The 21,159-nt window shown below is 39.4% G+C and overlaps 2 protein-coding genes across 2 annotated transcripts; both read right to left on the bottom strand.

Moving 5' to 3' along the window:
- Positions 1-4,413: 4,413 nt before the first annotated feature.
- Positions 4,414-9,289, bottom strand: LOC146618300 (uncharacterized). The gene is made up of 6 exons (XM_085371356.1): positions 8,666-9,289; positions 8,543-8,580; positions 8,323-8,479; positions 8,213-8,263; positions 5,973-6,071; positions 4,414-4,680 (listed from the first exon to the last, which is right to left on the bottom strand). The coding sequence occupies exons 1-6, from the start codon at positions 9,225-9,227 to the stop codon at positions 4,445-4,447; spliced, it is 1,143 nt and encodes a 380-aa protein (XP_085227482.1). The 5' UTR covers positions 9,228-9,289; the 3' UTR covers positions 4,414-4,444.
- Positions 9,290-12,080: 2,791 nt separating this feature from the next.
- On the bottom strand, positions 12,081-15,869 carry LOC146618299 (histone-lysine N-methyltransferase Set8-like). The gene is made up of 9 exons (XM_085371490.1): positions 15,456-15,869; positions 14,728-14,848; positions 14,258-14,420; positions 13,897-14,089; positions 13,640-13,711; positions 13,279-13,350; positions 12,811-12,882; positions 12,343-12,414; positions 12,081-12,101 (listed from the first exon to the last, which is right to left on the bottom strand). Exons 2-9 carry the CDS (start codon positions 14,843-14,845, stop codon positions 12,081-12,083), a joined length of 783 nt encoding a protein of 260 aa, XP_085227616.1. The 5' UTR covers positions 14,846-14,848; positions 15,456-15,869.
- Positions 15,870-21,159: the final 5,290 nt, after the last annotated feature.

The raw sequence follows: 21,159 nt of genomic DNA, 5'->3' as shown, positions 1-21,159 counted from the left end.
AACAAGCCCAGTTTCCAAACTAATTTCACAAAACTTCTTACTCGTCTGGGAAATTATGACTGATCTTCAAAACAGTACAATCTTTTCAGATCATACAAACAGTTGGGGAAAAAGTAAATAAAACCACCAGGCCTATGGAGCATTCATTAGAAACTACATCAAAAACAGGGACAAAACAGTGCTCACAGCATGATGTTTAGTTGTATTTTCCAAAACACAACAAATGACAACACAGTTGACATACTGCAAACTGTATGAAAACAAACAGTACTAAAAAGGTCAAAGTACACGCATAGAGTATACATGAAATGTCCATCATACTGTTAATGTAACTGCAGAATCAAAGTCATCAAGGGATTCATTTGCATCAGCATCATGTCTTTCTGCTGACCAGACTAAAGGAGAAATTGTAGCCTTTGTACACTCTACACACTTCATGTTTATTGCATTTGAGTAAAATGTCAATAGTGAAAACTGTTCATTACTCAAAATTAACACTGACTTTAACATCACTCTGTTTCTGTATTTGACTTGATTTCTATGGCGTGATCAAAAATAGCAGTTGTACTGAAAGAGGGTAAGAAAAGAAGATGATCTTGGGTGTAATTCTTAGTAATTAGTAATTGTTGTAAGTAGAGATGGACCGATCCGATATTACGTATCGGTATCGGTCCGATACTGACCTAAATTACTGGATCGGATATCGGAGAAAAATAAAAAATGTAATCCGATCCATTAAATATCACGAAAGCACCTCACAAAACTTGCAACACGCCGTAACTCACCTCAGAACGTTAGCACGTCGGAGCAGTATGCATCACGTGATAGAGCGGCTGTGGCATGCGGGACCTGTCGGTGGTCTGGATAGCATGTGGAGCTTCGCTAGCAACCCGGCATTTCATCTCCGACAAAGTTATCCCCGAGAGAAGTAAAGCAAGTGTGTAAGTCCATCTCTGAATGTTTGTAAAGCATTCCTGCGTTAAGCTTAACAAGCGATATATGGAGCGACTGCCTCTTCTTGCTGCTACTTCAATCATGAAACTGCTTAATGATCAGCTGATCGGCTTTTCTGTGCGAGTCCATCTCTCTGGTTTGTTTTTGGCCCACTTTGCACCAGAAAGAGGAAACCAGCGGCTAAACAACAGCAGCACGTTTAAGCTTGATCAGCTGTTGTTAGAATTTATTTATTATTACTTTCTACTCGAGGATCTTTTTCTACGTAGCTGACGCTGGTAACTGTGCAGGGGCGGATCTAGCAAAGTTTAGCCAGGGGGGCCGATAGGGCATTAACAGGGAAAAGGGGGCACAAAGACATACTTTTCTTTCTTATTCTCATTTAAAATGTCTAGCTTTTAATAAATAATTATCCGAATCTTACACCGAAAGTTTTAATTTGATGTAAAATGAATAGAAGTCCATTACTGTATATAGTGACTATTAAGTCTAATATATATACCCTAGTAAGCTATAGTACTTTTTCCTTTGGGAAGGTACCATCTGTACAGTCTGCAATTTTGTTGAAGAAAGATGTTGAATCTATTTAATATTTCTTGAAAAATAATTGATTTCTGTGCATTTTTTTTTCACACTGCATCAAATTAAGGTTGATTACGTTGATTAAGCATCATGAGGTGGAGCGTGAGGGGTGGTTCCCTATTTTTTATTTATTTATTTTTGTTGTTGCTGGGAGTTGGAACCCTATTAGTTAGGTTGCTTAATATTTACGCTAAGTACTCTTTAAAATACCAGAATTGGGAGGATGGTGTAGGTTTAAGTTTATTAGATTGATCAGTATTGCTGAACTATAAATATTTTTTTTTTTGCATATAGGTATAACAGAATAGCTTTAGTGTAGTTGTTGTTTTAAACTTGAGTATGAACTTATACAAAATGCAGCAAGATATTTTTAAAAAAACAGTTTTATTGATTAAAACACACTATATCGGATTCATATCGGTATCGACAGATATCCAAATTTATGATATCGGTATCGGTATCGGACATAAAAAAGTGGTATCGTGCCATCTCTAGTTGTAAGTAATGAGTAATTACTTATTAGCAGCCAGTTTGAACAACTTCTTGTGATTGTGTACAAGCGATCATTTCTGTGCACTTATCATCTTCTGCCATCTTTTGTTAACACTATGCATCCAAGATGCACTGAAAAGGTGTTTCAGTCCTCAGTCAGGCCTAGAAACCAGACAGCAACCCCTTAGCAACGTCCAGTCACTAGGGAAAAGTGTATTCCTCGACCAGATAGTGAGTGGTTGTTGGATCTCACTGTGTAAATTGGTCATAAACAGGATGCTGCACCAGAAACCACCGTGAATTGCTTTGATCGCAAGCAGATAGCTACTGTAGCCCATTGTTTGTGTGGAAAACAGCAATCTTTATGCAAACACACTCACTTATTAACCATTGAGCTGGAGCGAACGTTGAAAGAAACAAAGACTGTCAAACATTCACTTTTAAAGTAAAAGTTGCGCTCACTGCTGAAACCCACATGTGTCCAGAAGGACATGTTGGTTACTCTGAAGGTTGATGGTTTCTTTTTCTGGTTTGTGTCACACTTATCAAGGTTTCACTACCACTAACTAGAATAATTGTGCAGTGTTTGCAGACAACTTGGCATCTTCCTTAGAAACTATGGGTGACAGTGGCAATGTACTAACAAAGCAAATTCAAGGAGCTGTCTGTTGTAGCACCATATACCTCTTTGTGACCAATTACACCTAGCAACAGCAACAACCTCCCACAACAACTTGCCACCTGGCCTGGGAATATACATTTTACCAAAGCAATTGTTGGTTTTTGACCTGTCTCTGAAACTGCTTGACGGAGGCTTTATTACCTGACTTCACAGCAACTAAGTGTAACCTCCGCAACCTCTCAATTAGTCAGGGAATACACTTTTTTTCCTTGTAACTGGGGTTACCAGGTGGTCACTAACCAGTCTTTAGACTTGTGAGAGTGGGCAAATAGGAATGTGCTAAAACTTTTGCACAAAGACATAAGATTTTAAAAGAATAATGCATGAAATCCTGTTTAATTAAATTAAATTTAGCCTGTTAGCATCTGGGAAACACTGTTGTAACTGCTTCAAGAACTCTTAGAGACATTTGCAGTTATGTAGTATTAGACATTATTGAAATGTATTGTTTGGCTCCCAAAGGTTAGGAATCCTTTTCAGCTTGAACACACTTTTGATGGCAAACCTGAACTCATGATGTCCTTCCAGGCCGATGCTTTATGGTGGTCATATAAGATGTACTGCATTGCCAGGGTGATGCGGTGCCTGCTTATCTTTTGCCAAGATGTCAGAGAAAGATGAGACCATTCCCAAAATTTCACTTTTTCAAAAGCAAAGATGTGTGTGTGTGTGTGTGTGTGTGTGTGTGTGTGTGTGTGTGTGTGCGTGCGTGCGTGTGTGTACTTCTCTGACGAATTGTGGCTTTGATAAGTGGCTTGCTCCATTTTTTCCTCAGAAAAGCAGAGGTGACCAAGTCCTGCAGAGATAGAGGGGTACGGGAAAGAGGTAGAATAAGGGACAAACAAAAGTTAGAAGGCACACAGAGTGTAAGACAGGTTTAGAGTCAAGAAACACAGATTAAAATACAGCACAAAATACACATATTTTGACTAAGGAAAAGAAACAGCATACAGTAAAGGTTTTAACAATACAAATACATTAAACAGAAGTACAAAAAAATACAAATATTTTTCAGTGTGGGTCAATCAGAGGCAAAAGCAAAGTAAGGAAAGACATAAGGCGGAAAAATGAGGCTGGTAAACACTGTCAGTGCCCTTCAGTCATATCAGATCCACTTAAACAAACACATTAATACACACACACACACACACATACTGGTAAAGGTGAATTGGAAGGACAATTTTTTCAAACAAGATTTTTGCAACACTAAACGGACCCCCCTTTCCGCTTGTGCTAGATAGATGAAGTGCATCTTTAAAAATCCCATTTGAGTTGTACAACACAAATCTCACTTCAAAATTGTGAAAAACACACCAGAACTCAAAATATAATAACCTGACAACATGGTGTAATAAGAGGACAACACTAATTAGGTAACTTGGCTCCTCCCCCTGACATGAACAGTAATTGTCAGGGCTAACTTTATTAACAGGACAAAGGCCATACACATACACAAACATGTATTTTGTGTGTATTAAAAGGGCAACAGGTGAATAAAAGGAACAAATTGAGTGCATTTTACAAAAACAGGATTGTTTTGTTAACAGAAATGAAAATAACTGGCAATATAAAATTATATGTCCTCTTAGATCAGATGCACTAAAACAGTGTCAACAAAATGAATTTACCAATCTTCTAATAGTAAAATTCTAAAATAAATAAATGAGAAACCAAAACATACAAAATATCTTTTGTAACTCCTCCAAGAAGTACTTTGGAGTTATGTAGACTCCTCTACATAGGATTTTCTTTTTTCTTCAACGACACGCCCCGATTCCTCACAAAATCTCTGATGTTTTGAATAGAACGACCAGCCAGAGCAGGATCTTCTGCAGTTTTGCATTGCTGGCATTCGATAATAGTGGCCAGTTTTCCTTTTTTGATATGTTCGCCAAAATACTTCATTATCGCAGCAACCTCCGTGGGAGACCAAGGATGCTTTTTGACCCTCCTTGCATTTTCCAGAGAAGCTAGAAGCAGAAAAAAATAAATGTAAACAAACTACTTTTTAAACAATTTTTAAATTAAAGGGGACGTATTATGCTCAATTGTGTGAGTTGACATGGTTGTAGGATGCAAAAATATAATGGCGATAATCGGCTTCCTTCAAATAAGCCGAAGAATTGAGTTCTGCACACACTAGTTTTACAGCCCTGCTAAGAACAGTTAGTGTTTAGTCTACACAGCCCAAAGACGGCCTTTGCATTGTCCACGAGGACAGGTGCTGAGGCTGTGATTATGCTGGATTGTGCAAAATACACTACCTGGGACCTAAAAGAGCTCCTTTTTTAGTTGTTGAAAACCTACACTTAAGGAGTCGGGAGGCAATTCATAACCAAATATACATACAAAAGCAACAAAAAAAAGTGGGTTTTGCATAATATGTCCCCTTTAAGGTGAATTTGTTGTAACAGTGTTTCTTTGGTATAAATCCTGTAATGCTGACTGTTTAAATACTTATTACAATGGATGAATACATTTATTTAAATGTAAAATTCTGAAAGGTAGCCCACATTAAGTCAGAATTCCAATAAATAGCTATGGCAAATCACTATGGATGGAGAGCATTTTATTCCACACACCGTTATACAACAAAAAACATGTATAGCATGATATTGTAATAATTTGAAATGTATAACATATACTCAAACATTTCATATATAACTGTCTGACTCAAATGTTTATTTAAAAACAAGGGTGGACCCTGCCTGACCATGAGGTGGGCCTTCAGGTTTTTTCAGTGAACATAATTTTCTTCAAGACGTTCAGGTTACAGCCCACAATTAGCCAAACCAGCCCAAATTTTCCAATATTATCCAGATTCTGCCTATGGGAATAAGATGATGTTCAGAGTATGGAGATAATGTAGAAGCCCAATGGTTGAGGAATCCTCAAAATTAAAAACCCAAATCATAATATGTTCTCATTGCTTTGTTTATTAATTGTTTTGGTGCATTGCTGTTTTGAAAATGATAAGTATTTAAATGTATTACAGATTAAAACAGGCATAGGGAAAGTAATTTAAACATTTATCCCATTACTTAATACAAGGTATTGTTCCACATTGAATGTGATTTATGTTTTACCTTACCAAGTAGGTTAATATAATTGTCTAACCAAGTTGTAGAATTATGGTACGGTCCCTGGCAGAAAGATGAGCATAGTCACCATACTGGCTTGGGTGGTGTGGATAACTGGGTTCAAAAATGCATGAAGTTTACATTTGTGCTTAAGTGACTTTTGTATGCATGTCACCATTTACCAGATTGTTCATTTGTTTTCTTCTTACTGCTTGGCTTCATCTCCTTGTTTAGTATTCTGTTGGGTTCAATGACCTTACCCGCTCCATTTTTACTTTGTGCTGAAAAACAAAACAGTAAGCATATATTTGTTGTATTAAATCTCTTATAATGTAATGTCAAATGCTCCTGAATGTGGTCAAGCAACTAATGGACCTTGAAATCTTGAATATGGTTTCTAAGATAAATCCAGAGTCGCAACTATGACTTTTAGTTTAAGGTGACACATGTGAATGTGGAATATGGCTAGAGCTATTACAGCTGATATTAAAAGATACAAGGCTGAATTTTTCTCCAAACAAGACTCCGGTGTAGTGATGGGATTTCCGGCTCTTTTTAGAGATCCGGCTCTCTCGGCTCGGCTCACTAAAAAGAGCCAGCTCTTTCGGCTCCCGAACCGGCTCTTCAGGTTATTTTGTTGCTTTCATTCATTTATTATTAACAACAATATAAAATTATGCACAAAATGAATTACTAATGTTTAAAAACGTGTTTTCTATGTATATATGTTCATTATATAAATCTGCTTTTATTTATTCACTCCACATAAAATTTAAAAAATAAATTATAAAATACAAAAACCTACCATTTACAATTTAACTTTTAAAATTTAAACTTTAAATTTAAAAATACCAAGTGCCCAGTGCTCAGCTCAGTGGGTAGACACACTGGCAGCTTCACTTATATCACACTTAATTCACTGTGTTTTATCTTCCCATCGCACTGATGAGTGGACAGTTTTCAGGTGCCCGTGCACCGGCTCTATATGATATCCTTTTCTTGCAGACTCTACACTCTGCCTATGTATTGTCAGTAAAATTTAAATGGTTCTAGATTTTGCTTCTTTTCTTGGTGTCACTCATTTTCTTTACTCCACCTTTCTAATGTGACGACATTGTCTCTTGTTGTTGCTCCCGGCTCTCTTTCTCTCTCTCTCCCTGCTGCTCTTTTCGTGTGCTACTGCTGTTGCGAGTGTAACTACCGCCCCTAGCTCCTCCCTCTGCTCAGAGGCGGGAGGGGTGCAAACGCAAGGCTCTGTTTGCGCCCCTCCCGTCTCTACTCAGCGCAAACACAAGGCTGACGTGCAGCGAAAAAAGTGAGAGAGAGGGCAAGAGAAAGTAAAAAAAAAAAATCCACGGCTCCCAATAAGGAGCCGGCTCGCATCGTTCACTTCAAAGAACCAGCTCTAAGAGCCATTTCGTTCGCGAACGACCCATCACTACTCCGGTGACTGGTCAACTTTCCACTCACCACTGATTTACTGTAGAAAGAGGATGAGAGCGTAGAGGGAATACTTCAGAAGCGCAAACCAGGTAAATAAAGAGTAGTAGATCAGCCCTCCACACACCAACTATTTTCATCTCTCTTGATTAATCTCATCTCCTTCTGTCTCCTGCAGGGCAGCTTCCTTTCTAACATCCTTCAACAAACCTTCCTCACTGTCCCTTGTTTGCACATGCCCAACACAACCTCAACCTGGCCAATGTAGAACAATGTAGACATTTTTTCCAACATGTGCAGTCCCAATGATATTGTTCTTCCTAATCCTATCCATTCTCTCCACCCTCAAAAAGAATCCCAGCATCTTTGCTTTCCCCAAACTCACCTCCAAGAACTGCAATCTATTAAGAACTCTGCTGCCCCCTTACTCTACTGCACTCACTCTAGAGACTATATCACCACATCCTAAAAAGAACATTACTGGCTGCACACTGACTATAGTATTGAGTGCAAACTCCTAATCAACTTTTAAGCCTTCAACAACCTTGCCCCCGCCACCCTGAGGGATTGTCTTTACTGTCACTCTCCCACAACACTGCTAACACTAACCTCCTTACCCCCATCATCAAAATCATAAATCTGAGGGTACAATCCTTTGCCACTGCTAATTGCACCCTCTGGAACTTCCTCTGCTCATTAGATTCTCTCTAGAACTTTAAATCACAGCTCAAAATCACCTGTTCAAACTAGCATTTCCTACCTGACCATCCTCCAAAACTGACCTTTCTATTCTGTTGAGCTGGTCTTTAGAAAGATCCTTGACTTTCTTTAAATTACCATTTGGACAAAGGTAACAATCACTGGAAAAATGATAGTAATGAATTATCTTTTTTTTTTTTACATAAAGATAGCAAAGATAACAAAAGTGTCTAGGAAGTAGTTACAAAGGTAAAAGCTTCAATAAATGATGACAAACACATACCTGGAGGTTCCTTGACAACTTTCTTCATCATTCTAGAATCTGTAATAAAGTCTATTAGTCATGTGATTTCATAAATTGAACAAAGTTGAGACTAATCACATTGTACTTACCAATCTGTGGATATACAAGATTTCCTTCATTGACCTCACGCTCCGCTCCGACCTCCTCACGCTCCGCTCCGACCTCCTCACGCTCCGCTCCGACCTCCTCACGCTCCGCTCCGACCTCCTCACGCTCCGCTCCGACCTCCTCACGCTCCGCTCCGACCTCCTCACGCTCCGCTCCGACCTCCTCACGCTCCGCTCCGACCTCCTCACGCTCCGCTCCGACCTCACTTTCTTCACTTGAATCTGTCAACTGTAGGTTATCTAACAAAATAAAAGATTGTCTTAATGAATTATAAGGTTATAGTGCAGGAAACGTGTATAATTCTTAACCTTAACACCACTTTACCTTCGATTTCAATCTCTTCAAGTGTTTTGCCTTGAAGGCTTTTGAGAGACCCTTTCTCCATGGCAATCAGTAGTTTGGATATTTTGGCAAGCTGGGTAGTAGCCTCTGGAAGTCTATAATATTCGCGATGAACACGAATATCATGACCTAGGAAGTTGGCAACTTGGTCTAACTCGTGATTCTTGAGGTTTAAGATCTGAGACAAAGTTGCGACATGTTTGCGCAACTGCGTTGAACGTAGGTGTTCAGGGTTTTCAGCCCCACATTCAGTCGCATAAATCCTCAAACAGTCCTGTCCTCTGTAGGGAGTCAGACAATGAGGTCTGGCAAACAGGAATATGTTTTCTGCCAGAACACCACAGTCTTGTCTTTTCTCTGTCAGCCGTGTTATGGCATTCACCATGTCTGGTGAAAGTAGCACTGCAACCTTGCGTCCTCGTTTACCCCTCAATTCTACACGACTGAAGTGTTGACAAAGGTAAAGTTCAAATTTTGTCAGTCCAATTGCAACATCCTTGTGCAGGGTACTAGTGTCTCTCTCCTGGAAGCCATTCAGTGTCATCTTTGAAATTTCTCCCCCCTCTTCTCCTGTTAAATAGTATTACATTTGCCATGGTAGCTTTACAAAGTTCACTGTATGATTTTGGTGAACTATGCTCTTCCAAGTCCTTCAGTGCTTGTTCTGTAGTCTTCTCCAGATGTCTATGAAGACGCTGAACATCTTCTGTGAAAGGAAGTGTGGAAGGCTTGTTGAAGTGCCGCTCGTTTAGTGTGGTTAATGCAGTATGGGAGATGAGTTCTGACCACTTTGTAGCATAAAGGGTTTTGAAACTCTGGGTTGACTTTATCAGTGCACTGTCTTCTGCCATCAGTGCTCTGCAATGTATAATATCACAGACTTTCTGCAGTGAGTGTCCCAACTTTAAAGCAAGGCTTGGAGTCGAGTAGCAGTTCTTTTCTTCATCATACCCACACACCTTCTTAACAGCTTTGATAACCACATTGAAATTTGCAGGTCTTACAGCATCCTCAAAAGTGTGTATTGAGCATTCTTTCCGAAGTGTGAGCAGAAGTCTTCCACATTCTCGGAGTGTCTGGCGAATGTAGTCAAATTTGGTGGGATCTTTCCCATGTTTGTTAAAGAATGATTGAGCAAGCTGAAGAATAGAGAAGTCACTTCGCACAGTAGAAGTTATTTCATCATCTTTCATGACAGCTAATATCTTCCAAACACCGGGGGAAACTTGCTGACACAGAGCTGACTCACTCATACAGGCCAGGGACAAGACCTTTTTTCGTCCCCCCTCTGAATTGGCCTCCACTGGTTTTGAAGAACATTTACGAACATGTCTCCAAAGATCTCTTTTAAGATATAATGCCTCGCAATAAATGCAGTGAATATAGTCTTTTCCTTTGTAGGGTTTTTTTGATGTGCGTCTGGTTTTTAATGATCCAATCCCACTTGCGATGACCTCCGAGTTATGTCTGTGGTTTCCTTTGTTTCGCAGCTTAGAAAGCATTTTCAAACGGTCTTTGGACTTCTTGGGAAGACTTAAAACTCGAGCAACATCTGCATGTGATTTCTCATGAGTTTTTAAATGACGTGTAAACTTTGTCTGTAGTTTTCCACAAATGTAGCAGTATGTTTTGTTTCTTAGTGAGGAGGATGTTTTTAAGGAATCTTCAGCCGTAGTATTAGAGTCATCAACAATGCCTTCAGCATCAGACTTTTCTGCTGTGGCAATAACCCCTGATACGTCGAGCTGTCTTGTGCCAATTCCATCTTCAGATATTGATTCGGCATCTTCTGAAATTCTTTGTCCTACTCTCTCTAAAAAACTTTCTAGGCGAGGTCTTTTCGTTTTGCAAGCAGATTGACTGCTGGAGATCTCAGAGTTCTGTACTTGTTTGCAACTTATATTTAAAGGCTCTGATTTGTTGTCCCATGAGCTGTCTGAGTCAGCTATAGAATCTGGCACATATTCCTCTTCTGATGAAGCCCCCTCACTTGAACTATCTTCACTAAAGACCTAATAACAATCAAAAACACAAAGTAAGACTTTGTTTACCTTACATATTTTACTGAGAAGAATTCTGCAAAAACACTTACCTCTGGAAGAGGTTCAGTGAGGTTCACCTTGTGGCTAACATAACATCTTTTGTGCCAGGACTGGTAGCAAACTAGACAGAGAAAAATTAAGTTAATAAAAGAAAGGTAGTTAAAGCCGCTTTCCCCAATTTAAAAAAACAGGCTAGATGGAAGCATAAACACAGTCAAGAAGGCTCCCCCCTCCCATTGGATATTATCCATAGGCCACACCCCCTGGTGTGCTTTGCTGCTAAACAGGCCAGTGCATAGTGTGGTGGAGCCATGTTAATGTAGAATTTAAGGAGTCAGGAAAGACTGTTCTATCGTTTTTCTGGACTGAGCCATGTTATTGGCTGATGGTTTTAGACAAATGCAACAGAACCACTTCATTTTTTTTCTTTAATCTCCAAACAACATTTATAGCTATGCTTTGTTAAAATGTTGTTATGAACATGAAAAAAAAATATGTTAAGCTAACTTGTTTTTGCAAATTGGGTATAGCAGCTTTAATAATGACATGGTAAGTAAATATGTAAAAAGTGCAGATGTAAAAGGTTCATTATGAACATATATCATATTTACTTATGGATTAGTTTTTATAGTGTTCCTTATGGATCATATTTAAGATATTCTAATGTACCCAACCTTCCATAATTAAATAATTACCTTCACATCTCACACCACTCCATTTCAGAGGCGAAAAAGGTCCTCCACATGCAAAACATTTTTCTAAACTTGACATTTCGTCAGGGACTAGATCATGATCGCAGTCCTGTTTGGTAAAAAAAAACAAAAAAAAAACAGTGTAATCAAAAACAAAATTCATACTTTTGTGATGTAAAATATCACAACCAAATAGTTGTTTTGGTTCCTCTTTAAAAAGGAGTTAAGGACGGAAGAAAAAAAAAAAAAAAAACAGGTTCAAGTGTTACTAAAACTATTAAATCAATTTTTGTAACTTTTGCAATGCAAAATTTAAAGGGAAAAATACCTGCTGTATATAGATCAATTTTCAAAACAATTTGTTCTTCTAGGTTTTATATTATGGTATATATTACAAAACCACAATGAAAAGAAAATTCATTGTGGACCCACAACACCCAAAAAAGATTAGACTTACAATTTGTTCTTTCTGAAATGAGAAGATGTGTCCAAAGTTTTGACTGGGAGTGTAAAAAAGTATAATTAAATCATGAAGTCATGAATCCATCAAGACATAACGGATGGCCTTTACACAACAATGTTACATAAATGTGCTTAGCATTAACAGGAGAGAGTTTAGCGATTGTTTCGGTTGTATTTACATGCTCCTTCCTATAGTAAGCTTCATTCTTGCTCCTTGATCAGCTGAAATTCAAATATGCGATCTAACTACATCAGAGTTCATTTCAACCAAGCCGAGAACTACGTCTTTATGCAAACCAGATTTAGGGTTGGGGTTTCATACTTCTTGTTTCAAATCTCAGTCCTCCTAATGCGTGCATCTTACTTGGTCAAGATAACCAAGGACCCACATACCTCAATACTGCCTAATAACTAGCACCTCAGTCTACAACTAAAACAATCTGACACTGAAACTCCAATTTACCTTTGTTGCGTCGTTAGGAGAGGAACTGGCTGCATTCTCATCCACAGCCTGAGATGGCACCATGTTGGATTTCTAAGGAAGAAGCGTGAATAATGAATGGCAGTCTTTGGGTCTAGCCAAGATGAATACAGTCCTCCTAATGTCTGGACCTGTCCAGTTGAGTAATACACAGGACCCGTGTGTGTATGCACAATTGCCAGAGTAACTCTCATTGATCTGAATTAATTTCTAAACTCAGTCCTCCTAATGTCTGGACCTGTCCAGTTGAGTAATACACAGGACCCGTGTGTGTGGGCGCACTTGTAGGTAGAACTCAGTTGTTTATACTTCCTGTTTCAAATCTCAGTCCTCCTAATGCGTGCATCTTACTTGGTCAAGATAACCAAGGACCCACATACCTCAATACTGCCTAATAACTAGCACCTCAGTCTACAACTAAAACAATCTGACACTGAAACTCCAATTTACCTTTGTTGCGTCGTTAGGAGAGGAACTGGCTGCATTCTCATCCACAGCCTGAGATGGCACCATGTTGGATTTCTAAGGAAGAAGCGTGAATAATGAATGGCAGTCTTTGGGTCTAGCCAAGATGAATACAGTCCTCCTAATGTCTGGACCTGTCCAGTTGAGTAATACACAGGACCCGTGTGTGTATGCACAATTGCCAGAGTAACTCTCATTGATCTGAATTCATTTCTAAACTCAGTCCTCCTAATGTCTGGACCTGTCCAGTTGAGTAATACACAGGACCCGTGTGTGTGGGCGCACTTGTAGGTAGAACTCAGTTGTTTATACTTCCTGTTTCAAATCTCAGTCCTCCTAATGCGTGCATCTTACTTGGTCAAGATAACCAAGGACCCACATACCTCAATACTGCCTAATAACTAGCACCTCAGTCTACAACTAAAACAATCTGACACTGAAACTCCAATTTACCTTTGTTGCGTCGTTAGGAGAGGAACTGGCTGCATTCTCATCCACAGCCTGAGATGGCACCATGTTGGATTTCTAAGGAAGAAGCGTGAATAATGAATGGCAGTCTTTGGGTCTAGCCAAGATGAATACAGTCCTCCTAATGTCTGGACCTGTCCAGTTGAGTAATACACAGGACCCGTGTGTGTGGGCGCACTTGTAGGTAGAACTCAGTTGTTTATACTTCCTGTTTCAAATCTCAGTCCTCCTAATGCGTGCATCTTACTTGGTCAAGATAACCAAGGACCCACATACCTCAATACTGCCTAATAACTAGCACCTCAGTCTACAACTAAAACAATCTGACACTGAAACTCCAATTTACCTTTGTTGCGTCGTTAGGAGAGGAACTGGCTGCAATCTCATCCACAGCCTGAGATGCCACCATGTTGGATTTCTAAGGAAGAAGCATGAATAATGAATGGCAGTCTTTGGGTCTAGCCAAGATGAATACAGTCCTCCTAATGTCTGGACCTGTCCAGTTGAGTATTACACAGGACCCGTGTGTGTATGCATACTTTTCAGTATAGCCTTTATTCATTTAATACTATTTATACTTATACTGTACTATTTACATTATACCTTGCTTCTCCATGGCCAGTTGGAATCACCATAGTTATAGGTGATTTCTTCTCCTGGACCAATATCTTTGATTGCAAACAAACAGAGATGGGGCCTTCCATCCACTCTGGTAACTGTCATTTTACTGTTTGGATTCACATTATCGTCATTTACAAGTCTGCCAAGTGAGCCGTCCTCTCTGGTAGCATCAACACTAAAACAAAAAGTATACAATAACAATTACACTCTGTAAAGAAAGTCATTAAGTATATTAGGTTGTAGAACGTCTGAATAACATTTTAATATTCAATTCAAAATATTATTTGAATATTATAATTTGTAAACCTCATGTATTTTATCCTTTATCAAAGCAGTTACATACCATAACTGTTTTCCATTGAACTTGAAATCAAATATGAAAACCTTGAGTGCATCATGGTAAAGTTTCATTCGGTTTTCTTGTTCCTCTTTAGTTATGATTTGTCCTCTGTACTCAAAAAGAAAATCTCCCTTTTGAAATGACCGACAGCTGAACACACCGCGACCTAAAGACACACATCAAAAACAAATTGGGCAATAAACTATAAACCATTTAATTAAAATCCTTCTTGTTTTTAAATATGTTTTTTATTTGATTATATTGTATTATTTATTTTGGAACATGTAACATGTTCATAATTCCTTGGGGAAAGACAAGGAAAAAATAGAAATATAATAATAATAATAATAAAACAAGTATAATTATATTCGTGATTATTAATTTTCTCATGCATGGTATGCTACAAAAAAACTACAAAAAACATAAAAATTTCTATTTTGAGAAGCTGACTGCATTCTTTGGAATCAACTCACCTTTAAATGAATCAATATACCTCACATCAAATCCTGCCTTGTCTTCACCTAAGGAGCAGTAATACCTAGCATCTTGTATGGGATTTATTTTAGCTCTCCGTGGCCTTGTTGCCGCCATCCCCTGCAAAGATCAGGTATTAATGACTTTAGAAATAACACATTATACTACAAAATGTATGTAGACATAGAAATAAACAGATCGAAAAATCTATTTATGTTGGGGAGAGCTCCCCTAAAGGTTCCAAATATCTGTGTTCCTCCTATCTTGTATCACTGTGTGTCAGAGGCTGCATGCCCTACCTGTGGAAGTTCTGTTTCGTATATTTTATTTGGTCTAAGGTTACTGCAAATCTTAATGAGTTAATTTTCATATCCACATTTCCTTAACCTTTTATATTTCTTAAAGTTATAAATTAAAATAATGATTTAGTATGGTTGAACAATAAGCATATTTGTCCTACAGTTTTTGTTTCATTTGTAAAATATTTTCTGAAAACAGATCTCACTAGTTTTAAAACCACAAGTTTTGTGATGCTAAAACCAAAATTAATCAAACCAACAGCAACAGAATGTCAAACTTTTGCTACTAGCATGCTGGCTAGCTAAACTGTCAAAAATTAGATGCTTTGGTGTATCCGAACGTAATATAATAACCTATATTACTTTGCTTTATTGGATGAATATATTTATATAAACATCATGTGTAAGGGAATTTGTATGGTTCTCACCTGATCTTCCACGAAAGCAGTAAGATAAAAGCTGTCTCATTAAATCCTCATGTCGTGCACCTGAACTCTTTAGTGTCCTCTTCTTCTTCTTCTGCTCTTTAAATGTTCATGGTGGTTGGCAACCAGCGTAGATGTACATTAGCGCCCCCATAGTGCTGAGGAGTGGATATCATTGGCCAAGAACAGTGGATTAACACTGGGATTCTTGCAAATAGAATGCTATGATGTAATAGAGTTAAATTGCTCTAGTGCATTCTGACATAACTCACTTGGAATATGTAGACTTAATAATACTGTATAAAATGTAATTTTTCCAAAAGACTGATATTTATGCTTCTAAATTTTTAAAGAATGAAACAAAAGTAGTAAATGGGGATGATGAGTTTTAGTAACAACTTCAAAGTTATTTGGCTAAAAGAGTTTTAAAATTCAAATAATTAACTTGGACCAAAAAGGCATATTATTGCTACAATGAGATTGGTGAATAAAAATAGATTAGACCACAGATATTTAAGTATTGCAGCAATACAATTAATTTTCATGACCTTAAGTGTTTTTGTGATGCTTTCTTTTTCTTTTTAAATAGTAAAAACTCATGACATAATTAGGACAAAGTTTATAATGAAATAGAAAAATCTTTATTATTGTGGCTGGTCTGGGATGCTGCTGCAGGTGAGATGGACTCACCTGCATTGTATCTACAATCTGTTACAGCAACCGTATAATTATTGTAATTGTTGGACAGCGCGAGGGAACGACCGGCTCAGGTGAGCCACAGGCTGGTGCGCTAGCGGGATGGGGGTGCCGCTGGAAGCGTGGGCAGTCCCTGGAACCACCTCGTCACCAGCGCCGCTAGATCTACAGGCGAACGCCCAGGTAGTCACTTCCCCGTGGCTGGGCTGGGGCGCTGATGCTCCAGGCCTATTCCCTCGCTTGCTCATGGAGGGGGGGGGGGGGGGGGAGGTGGCTCCTCGGTCTTAGTCGGGGGAAGAGGGTATGTGGCGGGGCGTGTTCTGCGATGCCGCTGCATGTGAGATGGACCCACCTGCACGGCATCTATAATCACACCACGCTGGCTTAAAACTTGTGCTCTGCTTGTGGTGTTGTTTGTGGTGATGTGTACGGCAGACACAAACATACCTTCCCACCCTCATACACACAACCACAAACACTCGGCCCTCACCCAACGTGGACACAGACATAAATGGACACTGTACACACAATCACACTCCCCAAACATTCTCTACATCCCAGGTCCAGGTATTCTTGCCCCGGAGGGGGAACTCATACCCAGACCCAGATGTTGCCCTCCTCCCTGAGGTGGAAATCAAGCAGACCGTCCCCGGCTCCGCAGTGGCAGGGGGCCGCTGCAACCCAGGCCTCGATCAGATGGCCAATTCCACCTTCAGGCCCCCCCGCCCTGACGGCTGGCAGAGAGTGGGGCTCTGTGAAGACCCCATGCCTCCCTCCGCTCGCTCATATGTAGTGTTGCTGCGTGCTGTTCTAAAGTGCATTTAAAACACGGGAGGAGATGTCATCTGTTCTTTTGATATTCATCAGAACCCTGGCTGCAGCATTTTGGATCAGCTGAAGACTTTTAGTTGCATTATGTGGACTTCCTGATAGTTAAGAGTTATAGTAATGCAGCCTTGAAGTAACAAAGGCATCAACTAGTTTTTCAGCATCACTCCTGGATGGGATGTTTCTAATTTTAGCAATATTACGGAGGTGGAAGGAGGAGACCCTAGAAACCTCTTTCATGTCAGATCTAAATGACATGTCTTTGTCAAAAAATAACACAGAGGTTCTTTGCTTTATTACTGGAGGCTAATTTAATGCCATCCAGATGAAGGGACTGACCAAGTAATTTGTTTTTCTGAGCTTCTGGTCCAAAGACAACTTCTGTCTTGTCGGAATTCAAAAGGAGGAAGTTTGAAGACATCCAGGTTTTTATGTCTTCCAAGCATGCCCGTAATCTTTATAACTGATTAGGTTCATCAGGATTTAGGTGTGCATAGCTATGGAAATTTATCCCATGCTGTCTAATGATTTTACCAATAGGGAACATATATATAGTAAAAAGGATCAGTCCAAGTACAGAACCCTGTGGTGTACGCCACAAGTAACCATAGAGGTTGAAGAGGATTTATCATTTACGTAAACAAACCTTGAGTCTGTTGGACAAGTAAGATTTAAACCAGCCTAGTGCTGTTCCTTTGATCCCTGCAACATTTTCAAACCTTTCTATGAGAATATTGTGATTGAATGTGTCAAAAACAGCACTGAGGTCCAGTAGAACCAGAATGGTCACCAGTCCATTATCTGAGGCCATGAGAATATCATTAGTAACTTTCACCAGAGCTGTTTCAGTGCTATGATGAGCTCTAAAGCCAGATTGAAACTCTTCAAACAGGTCGTTATTGTTTAAGTGCTAACACACCTGATTGGCAACTATTACCTCAAGAATTTTAGATATGAAGGGAAGATTAGATATAGGTCTATAGTTCATTAAGTTGTCTTGATTAAAAGAGGGTTTCTTAAATAGAGGTTTAATTACAGCAACCTTAAAATCCTATGGTACGTATCCATTTTCTAAAAATAAATTCATTATATCCAAAACTGGAGCAACAATTAAAGGAAATACCGCTTTAAATAGTTTGGTTCGGGATTAGGTCTAACATGCAGGTATGTATGTAGACCATGTCTACATACCTAAATGTCATAGTTCAGCTGTGTGCAGGCAGGAACGAGGAAAAGGACCCAAAATGCAGACTCTCGGAAGACTGGAGTGAAACTCAAAAACGGCAGCTTTATTGCTGGTTGGAAAATAAGAGACAATACAAAACTAATCCACGGGGAGACACACAGCACAGGATTAGTGCCGTTTACGACGCGACAGGGAGCACAGAAAATACAGGGCTAAAATACACAGGGCATAACGAGGGGAATGAGAGGCAGGAGGTGAACACTGGTGGGAGACATCAGGGCTAACGAGACCAAGGAAGCAAAACTGAAAACACTGACATGAGACAAAGGCTGTATCCCAATTCAGGGTCTGCAGCCTTAAAGTACGCAGCCTCAACGATCCTCAAAGGCTGCGTACTCAAAGACCGCTAAGGCCGGAAGTAAGAGGCTTGTGAAATGGGACGGTCTAGCCTCCATCGTGCTGCCCAGGTTGCCTAGCAACCAAACGTTTCATACAGTTTTGTTTGACAGAAATGAAAGAGAACATATTTTGTTTGTGTGTTTGTTTCTACACGAGCTTTGTGTGATTTAATAAGTATCTGAGGCTGAGACCACAGGACTGTAAAACATGATTGTTGGCCTTCATATTTGTACTGCAGTCATTTAAGATTAGCTAGTAAATAACAATTAGCTAATGTTGTTCATGAGACTAAAGTCAGTGTAAATATGATATGGCCAATATTATAGTTATTATATTAATCATCATAAGCCATTACAGCAGTGAGTTTGAACTCTCAAATCAAATCACTTCTACAGCACATGTGAGTGAAATTCATGTGAGTGAACTCTGTGTCAAATATAGTCATGTAAGGTTTGGTTCCAGTTACGACCCGATTGCTTCAGCCCATAAAGTGATTTCTTTAGTCTATACACCAGTTTATTAGTCTCACTTGATTCTGTCTCAAAACCTTCTGGTTGTTGTATATATATTTCTTCATTTATTGGTGCGTGTAGATAGGCGGTTTTTACATCCATCTGGTGAACCAACATATCATCCTGAACCACTTTCTGCATCAAAACTCTCACACTCGATAAATTAGCAGTCGGTGAAAAAGTCTCCTCATAATCAACTCCTTTTGTTTGACTAAAACCTTTAGCCACAAATCGAGCTTTATATCTGTCTGATCCGTCTGAGTTCTTTTTAACGGCATAAACCCATTTACCCCCCACTGCTTTCTTACCCTCTGGTAAAGTGGTTAAAGTAAATGTGTCATTCTCCTTAAGGGATTGAATTTCTTCATTCATCGCTTTTTCCCATTCTTTTGACTCACTTGACACAATAGCTTCACTAAATGATGTGGGTATTTCACACAACAATCTGTAGCAATAATCAACACTAGTTTGCATCTGTTCATTTTCACACTCTTTCACATCCGTGATATAATCACTCAAATAATCAGGTCTCTTTCTGATTCTGGATGGATAACATGTAGCTCCAGCATCTACTTTATCCTCAGTTTTAACCTCGGACTCAGTTTGACTGCTTTCACTACCATCTGGAATGTCCTCATCCTTCGTCTGTTTGGGTTCACCATCTTTTCTGGATTCATAAACCTCATCTTCATACATCTGATCACTCTGTGTTTGTTGATCCATTGTCGCGGGATTTAGTATTTTTATCAATCTGTGCTTTTCAACCTTCCCGGTTTTTGGGAAATAGATCAAATATGCTGGACTATTTTTGTCATATCCCAAGAAAACACCTTTGTCGCATCTTGGATCCAGCTTTCCCCTATTTTGTTTATAAGCATAGCACAATGATCCGAATTTTTTCATTCTAGAAAGATCAGGTCTTTTTCCAGTTAACATCTTATACGCTGTCTGACCTGTGCGTTTGTTAAAACATCGGTTCCTAATCACTCCCGCGGTTTGTACTGCATATGGCCATAAAGACTTTGGCAATTCGCTCTCAACTAACATGCATCTCGCCATGTCAAAAAGTGTACGCCAGTTCCTCTCTGCTGTTCGGTTTTGATGAGGCGAATATGGCGCCGAAGTTTCCTGCCTAATGCCGTGTCTACTTAATAAATCTCTGAACTGACTGCTTGTAAATTCAGTTCCATTATCAGAACGAATGCACTTGATTTTCCCATATGACGCCACATCTGCAATAAATCTTTCAGTTGCTTGAGTTGTATCACTTTTGTGTTTCAGATTATATACAAATGTTGCACCTGAATAATCATCAACAAACGACAAAACAAACTTAAACCCTTCTTTAGAGTTTGGCGTAATCGGACCAGCCAAATCCGTATGTACCAACTCTAATGCTGCCCTGGCCTTTTCATCCGGTTCTCGGTTCCTAGTTTGAATAAACTTCCCTTGTATACAGGCTTCACATTGCATATTTTTGTTGATTTTACCCTTAATTTCCATTCCATCAACGACATTTTGCAGATTTTGAACATCCTCATAATTACAGTGTCCTAGGATTTCATGCCACGTTTGCATATCAAAACATCCATTACATTTATCTTCAAACTCTTGCACAGTGTTTATAAAGAACAGTCTCTCGTGTTCATATATAGGGAATTTTGTTCCATCAACATGTTTAAGAAAACTGTCCCCGTGTTTGAAAACCACAGTGGCTCCGTTACTAGTAGCTGCTTTTACTGACAAAATGTCCTGTGGGAACGATGGAATGTAGAGTGCTTGTTTCAATGTTACCTTGTGGCTGCGTCCTTTACTGTCGATCATACTTATCTCAGCATCTCCTCGCCGCTTTGCAGCTCCTCTGCTCCGCCTTCCGTCAGCCAACTCTACACAATGAGCCTCGGGTTGAAATGTGTCATCAAAAGTCTTAAAACTCTCGATCTTCGTGAAGATATGTGACGTCGCTCCCGTATCCACCAATAGCTGGTTATTCAGCATCTCTTGGCCGCCGTCCGGGACCCTCTGGGGTTTGGAGCCCGTCTTGAACGCGTAGTCCTTCTCCACGACCCCTCTCGCTTCATCCCGT

Source organism: Diplotaxodon limnothrissa, linkage group LG14, assembly GCF_057381915.1.
Source record: "Diplotaxodon limnothrissa isolate DT_005_m linkage group LG14, D_limnothrissa_male_GT1.1, whole genome shotgun sequence".
NCBI classification, from domain to species: Eukaryota; Metazoa; Chordata; class Actinopteri; order Cichliformes; family Cichlidae; genus Diplotaxodon; species Diplotaxodon limnothrissa.
This window is presented reverse-complemented; position numbering and strand designations above follow the sequence as displayed.

Bases quoted from the DNA above. Each gene is read 5' to 3' on its own strand.
- LOC146618300 (XM_085371356.1), bottom strand. From the start codon at position 9,227: ATGACACTGAATGGCTTCCAGGAGAGAGACACTAGTACCCTGCACAAG. The intron at 8,264-8,322 runs GTAAGTACAATG...CATGACTAATAG, and splicing joins TCTTGTATATCCACAGATTG to ACTTTATTACAGATTCTAGA. The intron at 4,681-5,972 runs GTAAATGGTGAC...TTCTGCTTCTAG, and splicing joins GAAAACAAATGAACAATCTG to CTTCTCTGGAAAATGCAAGG.
- LOC146618299 (XM_085371490.1), bottom strand. From the start codon at position 14,845: ATGGCGGCAACAAGGCCACGGAGAGCTAAAATAAATCCCATACAAGAT. The intron at 14,421-14,727 runs GTGAGTTGATTC...GTGTGTCTTTAG, and splicing joins GTATATTGATTCATTTAAAG to GTCGCGGTGTGTTCAGCTGT. The intron at 12,102-12,342 runs GTAAATTGGAGT...TTTGAATTTCAG, and splicing joins CTCCTAACGACGCAACAAAG to CTGATCAAGGAGCAAGAATG.